The following is a 15,442-nucleotide window of genomic DNA, read 5'->3' on the forward strand; positions in this document are numbered from 1 at the left end:
TGAAGCGACTTAGCAGCAGCAGCAGCAGCAGCAGCAGCAGCAGCAGCAGCAGCAGCAGCAGCAGCAGCAGCAGCAGCTTGATTGTTTCAGATGTTTCCACTCTTGCTTTTTGTGAATAGCACTGCTATGAACATTGGTGTTAGTTTTTGTATGGACATATGCTTTCAATGGGCTTCACTGATACCTCAGTTGGTAAAGAATCTACCTGCAATGCAGGAGACCTAGATTCAATCCCTGGGTTGGGAAGATCTGCTGGAGAAGGGAAAGGCCACCCATATTCTGTCCTAGAGATTCCATGGACTGTGTGTATAGTCCATGGGGTCGAAAAGAGTCAGACATGACTGAGGGACTTTTAACTTTTACTTTTTATGCTTTCAGTACTCTTGGGTATATGCCTAAGAGCAGAATTTCTGGATCATGTGATAGCTTTGTGTTTAATTGCTTGAGGAATCACCAGACTGTCTTCCCAAGTGGCTTACCATTTTCCATTCCACCAGCAATATATGAGATGTCTAGTTTCTCTACACCCTCAGGAACACTTTGTTGTGCTTCCTAAAATGGGTGTGAGATGGTGATATCTTGTGATTTTAATTCAAATTTCCCTGATGACTAATAATGCTGAGCACCTTTTCACTTGTTATTGACCTTCCATATATCTTCTTAGGAGAAATGTCCGTTCACTGCCTATTTTAAAATAGATTTATTTGTCATTTATTGAGTTGTAAGAATTCTTTATGTATATCCTGGATACAAAGGAGATACAAATCCCTTTTCAGATATGTGATTTGCACATGTTTTCTCCTATTCTGTGGATTCTCTTTTCACTTTCCTGCGAATGTCTTTGAAGCACAAATGTTTTTAGTATTAATGATGTCTGCTGTATCTATTTTTTTCTTGTGTCACTTGTGCTTTTTGTGTCATATGTAAGAAAGCATTGCCTAATTTAAGATCACAAAGATTTTCTCCTGTATATTCTTCTAGGAGTGTTATAGTTTAACACTGACACTCTGTTATTCTCATGCACGTCTAGAATGAGAACCACTGGATTAGAAGGAGGTGTATGGAATACAGTAGTCTAGAGTTTCATCTTTGTATGAATCAGTTCTGAATCAACATTACCCTTCTGTCATGTATGACTCTTTGCAACCCCATGGGCTGTAGCCTGCCAGGCTCCTCTGTCCATGGAATTCTCTAGGCAAAAATACTGGTATGGGTAGCTATTCCTTTCTTCTGGGGATCTTCCTGACCTAGGGATCGAACCCAAGAACCCACATCTCCTATGTCTCCTGCATTACAGGCGGATTCTTTACCACTGAGCCACCAGGGAAACCCCACCTTTGTAGTTCTGAATGAACATTACACGTATATTTCTTTAAAAAATGATAATAATAACCTAATTAGCGACTGTACCAAGCCTGACCTTTGGATTCGTATGTTTTCCAGGCAAAATACATACCCCTAGTCTTCACGTGAATGGTTCCCTCACCCTTGCCATTGGTTCAATGAAGCCACTGGATTTTTTCCTCCTGAATATTCAAGACCAGGGTGGCAGGGTTGAAGACCTACTGTTCCATGTGGTGAGCACCCCCACCAATGGTCAGCTCGTGCTCTCAAGGAATGGAAAAGAGGCTCAGCTCGACAAGGCTGGCCACTTCAGTTGGAAAGATGTGAAGGAGAAAAGAGTGCGTTTCGTGCACAGCCGAGAAAAGCCCAGGTGAGCCCGGGTTCTGCGGTTTCTCTCCTGTCCCCTTCCCCTCAGGTCTCTGTGCTCCCTGCCCTCAGCCCCTCAGCACCCTCCCTCCTCTTCTGGGGGAGATTGACACTCTGCAAGTGCCGTTTTCAGCTGCTTGTCATCATTTCACAGTAATTGCTCAGAGAGAGCGCTTCTGTTAGAGGCATTTTCATTTTATCACATAATTGTGGGTAATTCTCTGATGTGACGGGAAAGTTCCTAGTATAATTACCCAGTTTTTTTGGCCCGGGAGGAACAAAATCGCTTCTATACCCAGATGCAGCTGCTACTTCAGCATTAGGGTTCTCTGCCAGGGGCAGGGCATGGCTGGAGGATGGGGTGCATACTTTTTAAGGCGTTGTATGGTTCCTAGAATTTCAGAGTTGGAAGGAAATGAAGAGTCACGGTTAGCTTGTTATTATCCACTTTCTGAGACTAATTGTGGTTAATTTGAAAGCCTGATCCAGTTTTCTTCTGATGCCTAACACAATTCCGACTGTCTTCCTCCACCCAGCTGACATATGCTTCAGGAATGCAGCTGAGTGTTAACACTTACCCGAGCAAATTGAGCCGTATAATTAGCAGAGCAAATCTACTAACTAGAAATCAGGGAATGCACCCCAAAGATTAGCCTCTTGGATTATCCTTTACCCTGCTCTGCTTCATTAGTACAACCTATTTCAAAGTGGACTGTATATGTAGATAGGGCGTTGAACCCCGTGAAACAGTGATAAAGGAAGCAGTGAATATTTTCTACTATCACCACTAAATTTGAGAATTTTAAAAAATGCTTAAGATCTGACAAGTGGGGAGAAAAGTAGATCACATGTTCCGTGTTGCAGTTCAGAGCCAGTGATGTTGGTAACCTCAAAAGACCCATCTTACAGATGTAAGGACAACTAGTATTTGCTCACTATGACCCCACCACTGTGTTGCGCACTTGATGTGAATTATGTATGTTTATGTTCCCAAGCTACAGATAGGAAAACTGAGGCCTTGAGCACATATGTAATCTTGTCCAGGCCTCACAGCCTATGAGTACAGAGCCGAGGCTCCAACCTAAGGCTCTCTGCTTCTACACCCCATGCCTTCAAACTCAATGATTTCTGCCTCCTTAGTCGTGCTTGGGATAACAGGTAACAGGTGTGCTTCCATCCTCCAGGGGCAAAAGTTCATTGTTATAGGAACGTATTGCTCCAGAGACAGAGCTTAAAACTCTGGTGTCTGATGCCATAGAATCCCTTTGAGTTCTGTCTTCTCCATTCATTTTCCTTCAAGTATAGTTCTTCAGTGTTTGTATCACACGTGCACAGACAGACATCCACAGCTCCATACCTGTAGTCATACGTCTCAGAATCACTTGTGAAAAGTGTGTGAAGTATATAAAGATCCGTAGATAACCAAAGTTAAGCCTCTCATCTGTTTAATCTCTTTAATCCCTTATCATTGATTTCTTTCCAGGGTCAGCTTTGCACCCTTAAACAGGACAAAGAGTGGCAACTATTTTACAGAGATTTCTTTCAGTACTCTTTTTACTCTTTAGTACTCATTTTAACATTGGATTTCTCATCTAAAATGTTTTTAAAGAAAGAATGAGAGGAAAAGTGAAACAAGATTAGTAGGAACTCACAGAAAAAGGAAATTATCTAAGTTTCTGGATGATACAGAAGCTAAAGGGGCTACCTGCCACATGGGCTTATGGTTGTTTTCCTCATGGACATGCCCACTAGGATTCTTTAGGATTGGCTTCCTTTGGGCTGGAATTCCTCTGTGGAGTGTGAGATGACTTGGAAATATAGTCCTAGTGACCCTGATTAGCTGGCATTGCAGAGAGGCTGAACACAGTTATTAAAATCTAAGGGCCGCCAAAATCGTTTTTCCCCAGGCGGTTGCGGGTAGCCACCCTTTCTTTCTGCATTCAGCTGCTTCGTCACCTGTATCCTCTTGAAGTCTGGAAGTAGGGGGGGAGAGGGATAGGATTTGAATGGAACCAAAAATGAAAGGAAGGGTAGAATGAGAGGGAAGATAAGAATTCCTTTTTTAAAAAAATCCGATTTATTGAGGTATAATTTGCACCTAATAAAATCCCTCATTTTAAACTATACTGTTCTATGCATGTTAACAAATATATATATAGTTTTGCAGTCTTGAGACCTCAAGCAAGATATGAAACAATCTTGTCACCCTGTCCCCATCTTCTTTTTATAAGCACTCCCTTCCCCACAGTCCCTGGCAAATACTGGTCTGTTTTTCATTCTTATTGTCTTGCCCTTTCTGAAATGTCACGTGAATGGACTCATACAGTATGTAATCTTTTGGTCCTGGCTTTTGCCATAATACTTTTGAGATCCATCCACATACTTTCATGTTTCACTAGTCAGTTCCGTGAATGCCTTTTAAAGAACCTTTAAAACAATAGTTTCTATAGTAGGCCAGAATTCAAAACTCCCATAATATGTTAATCATACATCTTACCAGCACAAAGTGAGTTCTGAACTTGCTTTGGCTTTGAAGGTGGGTAACTCCCACCTTTCCTGCTAGTAGTCTTTGAAGCTGCTGAGACAACACTCTTTTACAGGAAATAAAAACCGCAGCGAAGAGTGAGTCTTATTTTATTCTATTAATTAGGACTCTTTGATTACAAGTAATGAGAGTCAACTTGAACTAGATTAAGCAAAACTTTAAGACTTGTTATAACATTGCAGGTATGGCTCAGATCTCAGACTCATCAGGGACCACTGCGCTTTTAGGGCAAGCCCAGGAGTTAGAATGGGAAATGGGAAGTAGCACTCAGTTCCTCCTCTCATCTCAGTTACTTTGCTGGAAGGCGACATTCACCTCTCTCCTAGAGACCAACTTGCTCCACTTTCTCAGCAACATGGTAGACTGTGGTTCCGCCTTAGTCAAATGAGGCTCTCAGGCCAGTTCCAAATTTCCGGGGAAGCTGGAATCCATCATTTTTCCCTAGTCCAGGCCACAGTGAATATGCTTGTGGCTAGAGGGAGGGGTGGGCATACAGTCATGTAATATAAACACTGCAAAATGGATAACAGGGTCCACTCACGTGAATTGGGCAGTGGTTGGAAAGAGAATTCACAGGGAAGAGGGAGTCACTGAGAACTAGTCAAAGACTGTGAAAGATTCCTCTCCATTCTGCAGCTTGATCATTAACCTTCAATGTATCACTAAACAGTCTTGGCCTAATAACTCATTTTTCAACCTTTTATATATTCTACTTATAAAAATCCAAAAAAAGAAAAAGAAACACTATTATAATGAGATAGAAGAATATAGAGTGCTTTTACCTGCATCTCACTATGTTAATCTTTATGGGCTCCTTTCTAGTTATGGCATGAGTAGTATGTTATTGTAGTGGTTTGATCCAAATTCATATATGCACATAACCTGAAAATATTTTTAACGCTTGTCTTTCTAAAGACCAATTTAATGATTATATTGTTTCATTCTTTTCTTGGGGGCTTCTTTCAGGAAAGGTTACTTTTCTCTGAAAATTAGTGACCAGCAGTTCTTCTCTGAGCCACAGCTGATCAACATACAAGCCTTTTCAACACAGGTGAGAAAACGCCATACAGTTAATAATTTCACATGCCTACTGATGGGCTTCCCAGGTTGATTAGTGGTAAAGAATCTGCCTGCCAATGCAGGAGACACAGGTTCGATCTCTGGGTTGGGAATATCTTCTGGAGAAGGAAATGGCAACACACTCCAATATTCTTGCCCGGGAAATTACATGCACAGAGGAGCCTGGGGTTCCAAAAGAGTCGCACACAACTTCGTGACTAAGCTACAACAACTCATTCTCAAGTACAAGTTCAGATTTTCTGTAGTTTCAGCAAAAATGATTGAGCTGAATTGACTGTTCCTTAGTTTCCTCTTGAAATGTCACTGGAGTAATTTTTTTAGTATTTGTGGGTCGTAACAACAACAATAATTACTACTACACATATAATGCTCTTCTTCTGTTGTTCCTGTAATTCTCATGCTAGCCCTGTAAGGTATTATAAGCCCCAATTCACAGGCCAGAAAACTAAGTCCCAGGGAGGTCCAGTAACTTATCTATGGTGATGTAGTTAACAGAGAGCCAAGATTTGTGCCCAGTGAATCTGGTTACACAATTTGTGTTCTTGACTGTTAAACTATACCTTACTTTTCTATACTGAATCTGATACCAGCCCTTCACAATGATCTGAAGCTGTACCAGCTGTTAAGACTTTCCTATCCCTAGGTGGATAAGTTTGTTTTGTCTAAATATTTCTCTCTCCAGGATATGGAACTATGTTTGCCTCTTTTGCCTATCGTGTGGCCGAACTGCATTTAATTCAGTTTGCAGGAGTTAGAGGACCTCATGCTTAGTCGCTCAGTCCTGTCCAACTCTTTGCAACCACATGGACTGTAACCCTCCAGGCTCCTCTGTCCATGGGATTCCTCAGGCAAGAATACTAGAGTGGGTTGCTATGCCCTCTTCTAGGGGATCTTCTCAACAACAGGGATCAAACCCAGGTCTCCTGCATTGCAGGTGGATTCTTTACTGTCTGAGCCACCAGGGAAGCCCAAGAACACTGGAGTGGGTAGCCTATCCTTTCTCCAGGGGATCTTCCCCACCCAGGAATCAAACCAGGATCTCCTGCACTGCAGACCAATTCTTTATCAGCTGAGCTACCAGGGAAGCCCTGGGAGCTTTCTTAAGCCTTATTAAGGATCTACTTAAATGAGGGTCCACTGTGGTCGTCAGGCTAACACAAGCCAGAGGAAATCCTGGTAGATACTATAAAGTTCAGTGTGATGGCACTTCTGGTCTCATCGCTCATCTCTGTTAAGTTGTACTTATGTGCTCTGAGACCCAGGGATTGGAGAACTGAAAAGCTGAAATGTGCAAAGAGAGGAGGAAAATCAATATATTCTGACATTGTGAACAGCGAGAGACTGGGGTATCAGCATGGGAGAACTTGAACTACCTAAATAGTAGATCTAGGTAGGATCAAGGAAGGATATGAGATCATTGTTTTTAAAACTGTTATTTTTATATTTTTGGTTCAAAAGTGAAAATACCATAGACTTGACCCAGAAGTGGCTGCCAAATGGTATTCACAGCCAAGCTCAGCGATTCTTAATGGCATTCTCACTTCAGTGATGACTGAAGTTGCGGAATGATTAGAAATTGATATTAAATTAATTTGACCTCTGGGTTGGGCCAAGAGTGTGAATTTTGTTTTAATTAAACAAAAATGTAATCTCTGTAAATATGAGTCAGAGTGCTACCAAGCCTCAGGATTTACTGACTTAGATGTTTCTCAGTATTTAAGTTCAGATGTACTGTTTTGTTCTTTTTGTTTGTGCTAATATAGTTACTCTAATTAGGTGAATAAAAGATGGGTTGGTTTTGGTAAGTGACTTCGTAATCTGAGATGCCAAGTTGCCATGGTTTTCTGTTCTTTGTTTGCTTTCCCCAAACCAATTAAGTAGACAGTAAAGGTATCTTTTATTTATTACATGAGAAACTTGTATCATTTTAACTCTTTAAAATGGAATTTTAGAAATTAATTTTAACTTATTTTTGTTTCTTTACATTTCTGTGATATTTCAAGATGATTTTTGAACCTCCTTGAAATTTTCTTACATGAGTTAATTTGATCTTTTTCATTTATAGATTTTTGACATCACCTTTGACCTCTCCTCTTTCAGACTCTGAGGGGCCACTCATTCCCGTATATAAGATTGCAGCTTTTGAAATCTCACTCAGGAATCCTGAGGAGTAGCTATCTTCTCATTTCATATTATGTGATTATTATAGAGATGCATTAGTTAGAAATTACTTTAATAGATATTGAAATTTGCAGGAGGCCAGGGAGGGTATTTTTAAAAGAAAGCCATTTGGAGTCAAGAAGGCAGTATGCTGAAAAAGTCCTAGATGGTTTAATTTCAAATGATATAAAAAACTAAGATAATGTTTTCTTTGGCTTCTTCTTTTTTTTTTTTTTTGGTGAGGTTTTTTTTTTTTTCTGTTGTGGTTCATTAAGTTTTATCTCTTGAAAGAACATTTTATCTGCTTACTGAAGTTGGTCAGGGGAAACCTGATAATCTTAAGGAAAACACATTAAAATTTGCCACATGGATTAGCCAGGTGGTTGCCTTACACAGACCATGATCTTATCAGGCTTTATAACCTGAGTTGGGGTGGGTACCTTCAAAATATGGATGTGACAGCTTGAAGAAAATTACTGAGAAAGACCAGAATAGCAGGAATTCACAGTGAAGTATCTTACTTCAAGTCAGCATGCTGCAACATAGCCTGGAGTGAAATACACAATTCCCAACACAGATGCCAAAATTCCATACCTCTTGCTAGTCCCCCTTCCCCTCATTTTTTTACTGAAGCATAATTGATTTACAATGTGGTACAAATCTCTGCTCAGAAAAGTGATTCAATTTTACACATATATAGTTCTTTTTGAGCTTCCCAGGTGGCTAAGCAGGTAAAGACCCTGCCTATCAATGCAGGAGACACAGGAGACGTGGGTTTGATCCCTGGGTTGGGAAGATCCCCTGGAGAAGGAAATGGTAACCCACTCCAGTATTCCTGCCCACTCCAGTATTCTTGCCTGGAAAATCCCATGGACAAGAGGAGGCTGGTGGGCTACAGTCCATGGGGTTGCAAAGAATCGGACAAGATTAAGCATGCACGAATCATCACATTCTTTTTAAAACTTTCTCTTCCATTATGGTTTTTCCTGGGAGATTGGATATAATTCCCTGAGTTATACAGTAAGACCTTGTTATTCATCCATTCTAAATGTAATAATTTGCATGTACTAACTCCTAATTCCTAGTCTATCCCTCCCCTTCCCCCTTCTCTTGGCAACCACAAGTCAGATCTCTCTGTCTGTGAGTCTTTGTAGATAGGTTCATTTGTGCAGTATTTTAGATTCCACATGTAAGTAGTATTGTATGATATTTGTCTTTCTCTAACTTTTATGTACACATCTTCTTTACCCATTCATTCATTTGTTGATGGTCATTTAGGTTGTTTCCATATCTGGACTATTGTGAAAAGTGCTGTTATAAACATAAGGGTACATGTATCTTTTTGAATTATAGTCTCTTGAATGAAGCAACTGAGTTCCCTGACACTGATCTCAGTTACAATGCAGGGGATATTATGTTAATCAAGACAGTGGCTTGAGAAACCTCCAGAACCAGAGGTGTGAAGTAACCTCCTTTGCAGTGCTTACTATGATGGATGGCACCTCTAACAAATGCTTTGACTATGCAAGAGTTCGGCATTTGGTAGGAGCATCTAGATTTCCTTAAAAAGCACAGAAACAGCAATCAGGCTACACACAACTGACTTCTGGTCCGCTGGATTGTCCTCTATTTTCCTGCTAATAGTGCCTTCTCTCTTCCTTCCCTTCAACTCCACAGGCCCCCTATGTTCTGAGGAATGAGGTCCTCCATATCAACAGAGGAGAGAGGGGAACCATCACCACCCAGCTGCTTGACATCAGAGATGATGACAACCCACAAGATGTGGTGATTGAGGTGCTCGATCCTCCACTTCACGGCCAGTTGCTCCAAACGCTCCAGTCCCCCGCGGCCCCTATCTATCAGTTTCGTCTGGATGAGCTCTCTAGGGGCCTTCTCCAGTATGTTCACGATGGCTCAGATAGCACTTCCGACATCACAGTCTTGCAGGCCAATGATGGACATTCCTTTCAAAATATACTGTTTCGCATAAGGACCGTGCCCAAGGTAGGCCTCATTCCTAAAGCTACAGTTTCCTTGCACCTAGATATAAAGTTAAAGTTATATCAATGATGTTATTTTGCGATGTTTATAAATTTAAGATGCAGGTAGTTATTTATATATTCAAACATTTATTAAGAACCTATTATGGAGGTTCTTTTAGGACATTCAGAGATTACAAGAACACATTACTCAGTCTCAGGGGGATGGTATATATTTTGTGTGGAACACCCTTGGTCCAAAAGAACTGTCCCCATGTTCTCTGCAAAAGGGACACTTCTGAACCTTTGTGTTGACTTGCTGCCATGAAAATACCTCATTGTCCACTGATTTTTTTGGCTTCCTTCCTGAGCATGATCATAAGAATCAATTAGACCCCTGTTCTTATCTGCTCTTTTAAAATGGCTTGTGTGACATGAAGCCTATAGTCAGATTATAATGAATCAAAAAAAGCTGAGTTCAGCCATCTGTTAGTCCAGCTGAAACAGGATAAGGAAACTCTCTCTTTTAGTAATCATAGGAATCCTTGGCCTAGCAGGTAGATGCCCAGTAAAGAGCAGTGGTTCTCAGCTTAAGTCATCCCCATACCACTTCCCTGGGTTTTTGCTGTATCCATGAGTGCCTGTCCTATTACTTACAGGATACTTTTATTTGAATCAACTTACTTTTTTAAATGGCAAAGGAAATGGCAACTCACTCCAGTATTCCTGCCTGGAGAGTCCCATGGATAGAAGAGGTTGGCGGGCTACAGTCCATGGGATTGCAAGAGTCAGACACGACTTAGCAACTAAAGCACCACAACCACCACTTTTTAAAAAAATAATTTTTATGGAGTATAGATTTATAATGTGTTAGTTTCAGGTGTCCAGCAAAATGAATCAGTTATACATATACATATATTCAATTCTTTGTTGAATTCTTTCCCTATGTCGATCATTACAGAGTACTGAGTAGAGTTCCCGGTGCTCTGCAATAGGTCCATGTTAGTTATCAATTTTATATACAGTTGTGTGTATATCTCAATTCTAATCTCCTAATTTATACCCCCCTCACCTTTCCCCTTTGGTAACCATAAGCTTGTTTTCTACATCTGTGACTCTATTTCTGTTTTGTAAATAAGTTCATTTGTACCATTTTTTAAGATTCCACATATAAGCGATCTCATATATTTGTCTTTGTCTGTCTGACTTACTTTACTCAGTATGACAATCTCTAGGTCAGGTCCATTCATGTCCACCCATCAGGTCCATAAATAGCATTGTTTCATTCTTTTTTATGGTTGAGTACTATTCTGCTGTGTATATATCCCACCTGTGCACAATGGTGCATATACCATATTGTCTTTATCCATTCTTCCGTTGATGGGCATTTGGGTTGCCTCCGTGTCTTAGCTATTGTAAATAGTGCTGCAGTGAGCATTGGGGTGCATGTATCTTCTCTAATTGTAGTTTTCTCAGGGTACATGCCCAGTAGTGCGATTGCTGAATCATGTTGTAGTTCTGTAGAACCTCCATACTGCTTTCCGTAGTGGTTGTACCAATTTACATCCCCACCAACAATGCAGGGAGGTTCGCTTTTCTCCAGACCCTCTCCAGCGTGTCTTGTTTGTAGGTTTTTTATTGATGGCCATTCTGACCAGTGTGAGGTGATGATACTTCATTGTAGTTTTGCTTTATATTTCTCTCATGATTAGTGATTCAACTTACTTTTTTAAAATCATGACTTCTTCCTAATAAATAGCACTTGTGAAATCCTGGACTTAATGTAGAATTAAATTTTTTTCCAACTTATTAAAATTAATACATAGCCATTTTAGACAATTTCATCCATGTACAACATAAAAGATTTTGGATACTGCTAATAGGATGGCCACCACATTTAGGGAAATACAAATGGGCTAGCCCATGCTAATCGAAAAATATTTTCAAAGTCATGTATTACTTGATGATATTTCACTCGAAGCTCTTTTCTCTGTAAAAGCAAGAATGACTCTTTCCCATGATGGCAGGTTGGGAGACTTATCATTTTTTTTTTATAACTTCTCATTCCAAATATCAGCACCTATTGAAGTGTCACTGATGATTAGCTAGAGAGAGTGATGTGCTGAGGACAGTTTAGAAATCACTTGTCACTTTCTCACCAGCGATCACTTACAATTTGCAATTGATCCCTGTGAAGGTGAAGAGCTGAATCTAATATGGTTTGCCAGATGGTTTCTCAGTCTCTGGTCTCATTATTTTCAGCTGTTGAAAACAGTGATGGTGGGATGAGATGGGTGGGAGGAGGCGAAGGCTGATGATGAGATCAAGTTGGCAGATAGCCACCTTGAAGCTAATTCTAATTATCACCCTCTTGCAATTGCCCTGGAAAATGAGGCTTACTTCTGAAGAGGTGAAGTCTAGACAGACACAGAAAATTTTCTGTTCTTCCTTCTCAGTTTCTTGTTTACAGGATTGTTACAGGATTTCAGTGCAACCCTAGCAGCCACCCTTCCTATCAAGGTTTCAGTTTCCATGTTTGGAGCTTAGTACAGTGTGTTGCACCATCATGGCCCATGACTGAAGGGTATTTCTAGGATTTTAGATGTTTTGAATACCAAAACATGACAAAGAAAAACAGAATTTTAATTTATAAATTAGGCTTAAGCATAGAACTTGAGAATCCTTATACTGCCTACAAGCTGGGAGTCATGTGACTGTCCTCCCCCCTCCCCCTTCCATGCCTCTATCTCCTGTAGTGCTGTGCTTACCTGTCCATCAGGTGAGCTAATGGCTTCTAAGCCAATGAATTAGAAAAGTGAAACCAGCTAGCAGAGCCCCGGCAGCCATTAGAATGTATGAATAATAAACATGTCAGTCTCATCCTGAAGATATTTTACAAATGTAGACTGTATCTTCTTTCAGGAATTCAGAGTGCTTTTTTCTGACATCTGTTCTGCTCATCTTTACAATATCCTAGTGAAGAAGGTTAAGATAGAGGCTATGTAACCTTATTACCTTTAAAGGATATTCTACTATTGGTGGAAGAAATTTTGTGTTTGTTTTATCTTTCATTGGGCAGTAATGCTTGATGTGAACTACTTTTTTTGATCTTCAAGATCATTATAGGGAATTTGTCGAATTATTATCTTTAATTTTCCAAAAGGGGAAACTGAAATAAAGGAGGTTTAAAAACATTTAAAGAGGTTTAAAAATGTTTATTTCTCCAAAAGTTATTTAGTGATGGATCTGAGATTTCAAATCAAGCATGTTCTGTCTCCTCACACTTAACCATATGGCTTTTTTACATTCTAGCTCATTTTTCCCCAGTGTTTTTGGTCATATATATTCTTATCCCCGTAATGGACAGAATGGAGACAATAATTTAGTCAGTTTCTCAATGTCCTATCCAAGCAGTCTGGGCCCCAAGCCTCTCCAGATCTTCCCTGTAGACTTACCACATCTTGAAATGAGTGAAGCTATTTATAATCGTAAGTCTACCCAAGCCCGAGAAGAAAAAATTGCCTTAACTGCTAGTGGCGTCCAATAGGTACATAGTCAGCCATGACTGATTTTGTTCTGCTAGCCATTTCTGAAGAGAGCATCAAAGTCCTTACCCCGAGGCTACCTGTGTATTAAATTTGGGGTGAGGACAGTTACTGGCCGATGTCTAGCTGGTGGCTTAAATAGAATGACCAAGGATTTTAGGTCTAATTCCTAGTGAATGAATGTACAAATTAATCCCAGTGTTGTTCAACAGAGAGCTTAATCTAGTAAGATAGATGGAAATTGAAGGAGGAATGGAAAAAGGAAGCTTTGTGAGAGCAGGAACTGTTTCAGTATTGGAGCCCTGAGCCAAACACATTGTGGAAGCTTAGTACGTTTCTGTTGGATGGAGAGATAGGTGGGTGGAGGCAACAGCTGGAGGTAAGCCTACCTTTGAGTAGATTCCTTGCATCAGATTCATCAGCCTACTGGGCTCTTCTGCTGATGCTGGAATGGCCCATCTGAAACTGTGGCTAAGAGCTGTCGGTTCCACTCTTATTTACCAGATTCTGTGTTACTTTCCCAAAATTTATGTTTTTATCCTTGGCCTGGCAGTGAGTAAACTTTACTGCTACCCTCCAGGCTTGTACTAAGTTGCTGAGGAGAAAACAGGCCCAAGACTGATGTTGAAACATGTTCTGTTGGGGGAAGGAGGCAAAAGAATTCAAAAAGATTAAAAGGTAATAAAGAATGCTCTACTGAATAGGCTTTCATTAATTGGGTGGATTACCAAATTCAAGCCTGTAGAGATACGATTCTAAAACAATCGGGGTCTAATAAGGGCTAAAATGTAGGCAGGAAGAAGCCTTGGTTATTGGCAGATTTCTCTCCACTGCTGGGCTTTCAAGGAATTACCTTTTTATTTAATTAAAGCATCTCTGAAAATCATGCCTCTTTTTCTGCTTTGGGAATAAATCTGATGATCTTTCTGACCTCATTTGTTGTTGTTTGAGCAGTTTTCTGCAACTGGGTAATGCTTTGATGTTAAAAACCCCCAAGTGTCATGCTATGATCTGGATGGAAAATTCTATTGCTGAAAGCCTTCTCTGGCTGTTTGGCCTTGGTAAGGCTCATGTGCAGCTAAAAAGCCCTGTTGTGCTTTCCCTCAATTTTCTTAAAACCTGTCTTACAGGGACACAGTTTGATTACAAGGGTGTTGGTGAGAGTTATAAATATCAATGGCATGAAGATGTTTATTTCCTTGAAAAAGAGTCTTCCTCCCTCATAAATAAGTAAAGCCTCACCACATATCAGGTTTTTACCTGTTTTGGACTTGTTGAGCTGGTTCTATTTAGCATCTTGTAAGGTACATCATTCAGAGTATACTCTCGAAAAGTGTTTGTCAATTACAAAATATTCATGTATTTGTTTGTTCATTTATAAAGCAGTTGAAATTTACATGGAACAATGGTTCTGTACTCTTGATCCAAAGCTGCAGTTTCTGAGGCATATACACACATTGGCAAAAACAAAACAGTGAAGTTATCGTTTCATTGTTTTTCATTCTGGTAGATGGCGTCTGTGATTCACCTTATAGGTGTCACCTCACATAATCCTTCCCTAAAATCCACTATGACTTCCAAGATTGCATTTTAAAAGCCATGGTTTAAATGAGCCATTATAAATTATTTCTTATAGAATAAATAATATGTGAGGGTTGCTGTTATATCCAATTATAGCCATTTTGTATTGAATAAAGTCAGGTTGGGGTACACCATCATAGTTGAGCTCATCATTTATGTTCCAATCTTTAACTGGGGAGGGAGGGAGTTTCCATTTTGTTTGTGGGATTTTTCCTCCAAATGATAAAGTCATGTGCCTTTACTTCTGGTTTACAAAATTAAAATCTTTGTTTGTGATGCAGCATATAATAGCTAAACTTTATTACCAGCATTTCTGTGTGCCTGTTGTTTTATGAAATGAATTAGAACTATTTAATTTAAATCACTATTTTAATTATGCCCCCATATCCCTTGTTGAGATTTCATTTCTTTCTAATGTGGTACCCTGAAGAATAGATAAAACATCACTAGGCAGAAGATTCTTCAACTGAAATTATGGCTAATTTCTTGAACTTAGAAGGATATGTGTACCATTAAAAAAAAAAAACCTATAGGCATACTTCATTTTATTGTGCTTTGCAAATATTGTGTTTTTTACAAATTGGCACCCCACGTCAGTACTCTTGCCTGGAAAATCCCATGGATGGAGGAGCCTGGTGGGCTGCCGTCTATGCGGTCATACAGAGTCGGACACGGCTGAAGTGACTTAGCAGCAGCAGCCGCAGCAGCAGCAACTCTGCATTGAGCAAGTCTGTCAAGGCCATTTTTCCAATAGCATTTGCTCACTTCATGTCTTCGTAACATGGTTTGGTAATTTTTGCAATATTTCAAGCTTTTAAATTAGTATTATATTTTTTAATGAT

General features: G+C 39.9%; 1 protein-coding gene across 1 annotated transcript in view; it reads left to right on the forward strand.

The window, feature by feature from the left end:
- Window positions 1-15,442, forward strand: part of FRAS1 (Fraser extracellular matrix complex subunit 1) — a 523,572-nt gene that overhangs the window by 357,862 nt on the left and 150,268 nt on the right. The window contains exons 27-29 of the mRNA XM_027970762.2: window positions 1,444-1,714; window positions 5,222-5,306; window positions 9,173-9,499. Coding sequence (XP_027826563.2) covers window positions 1,444-1,714; window positions 5,222-5,306; window positions 9,173-9,499 — 683 coding nt within the window. The remainder of the gene's footprint in view (window positions 1-1,443; window positions 1,715-5,221; window positions 5,307-9,172; window positions 9,500-15,442) is intronic.

This window comes from Ovis aries, chromosome 6, assembly GCF_016772045.2.
Source record: "Ovis aries strain OAR_USU_Benz2616 breed Rambouillet chromosome 6, ARS-UI_Ramb_v3.0, whole genome shotgun sequence".
In the NCBI taxonomy this organism is placed as follows: Eukaryota; Metazoa; Chordata; class Mammalia; order Artiodactyla; family Bovidae; genus Ovis; species Ovis aries.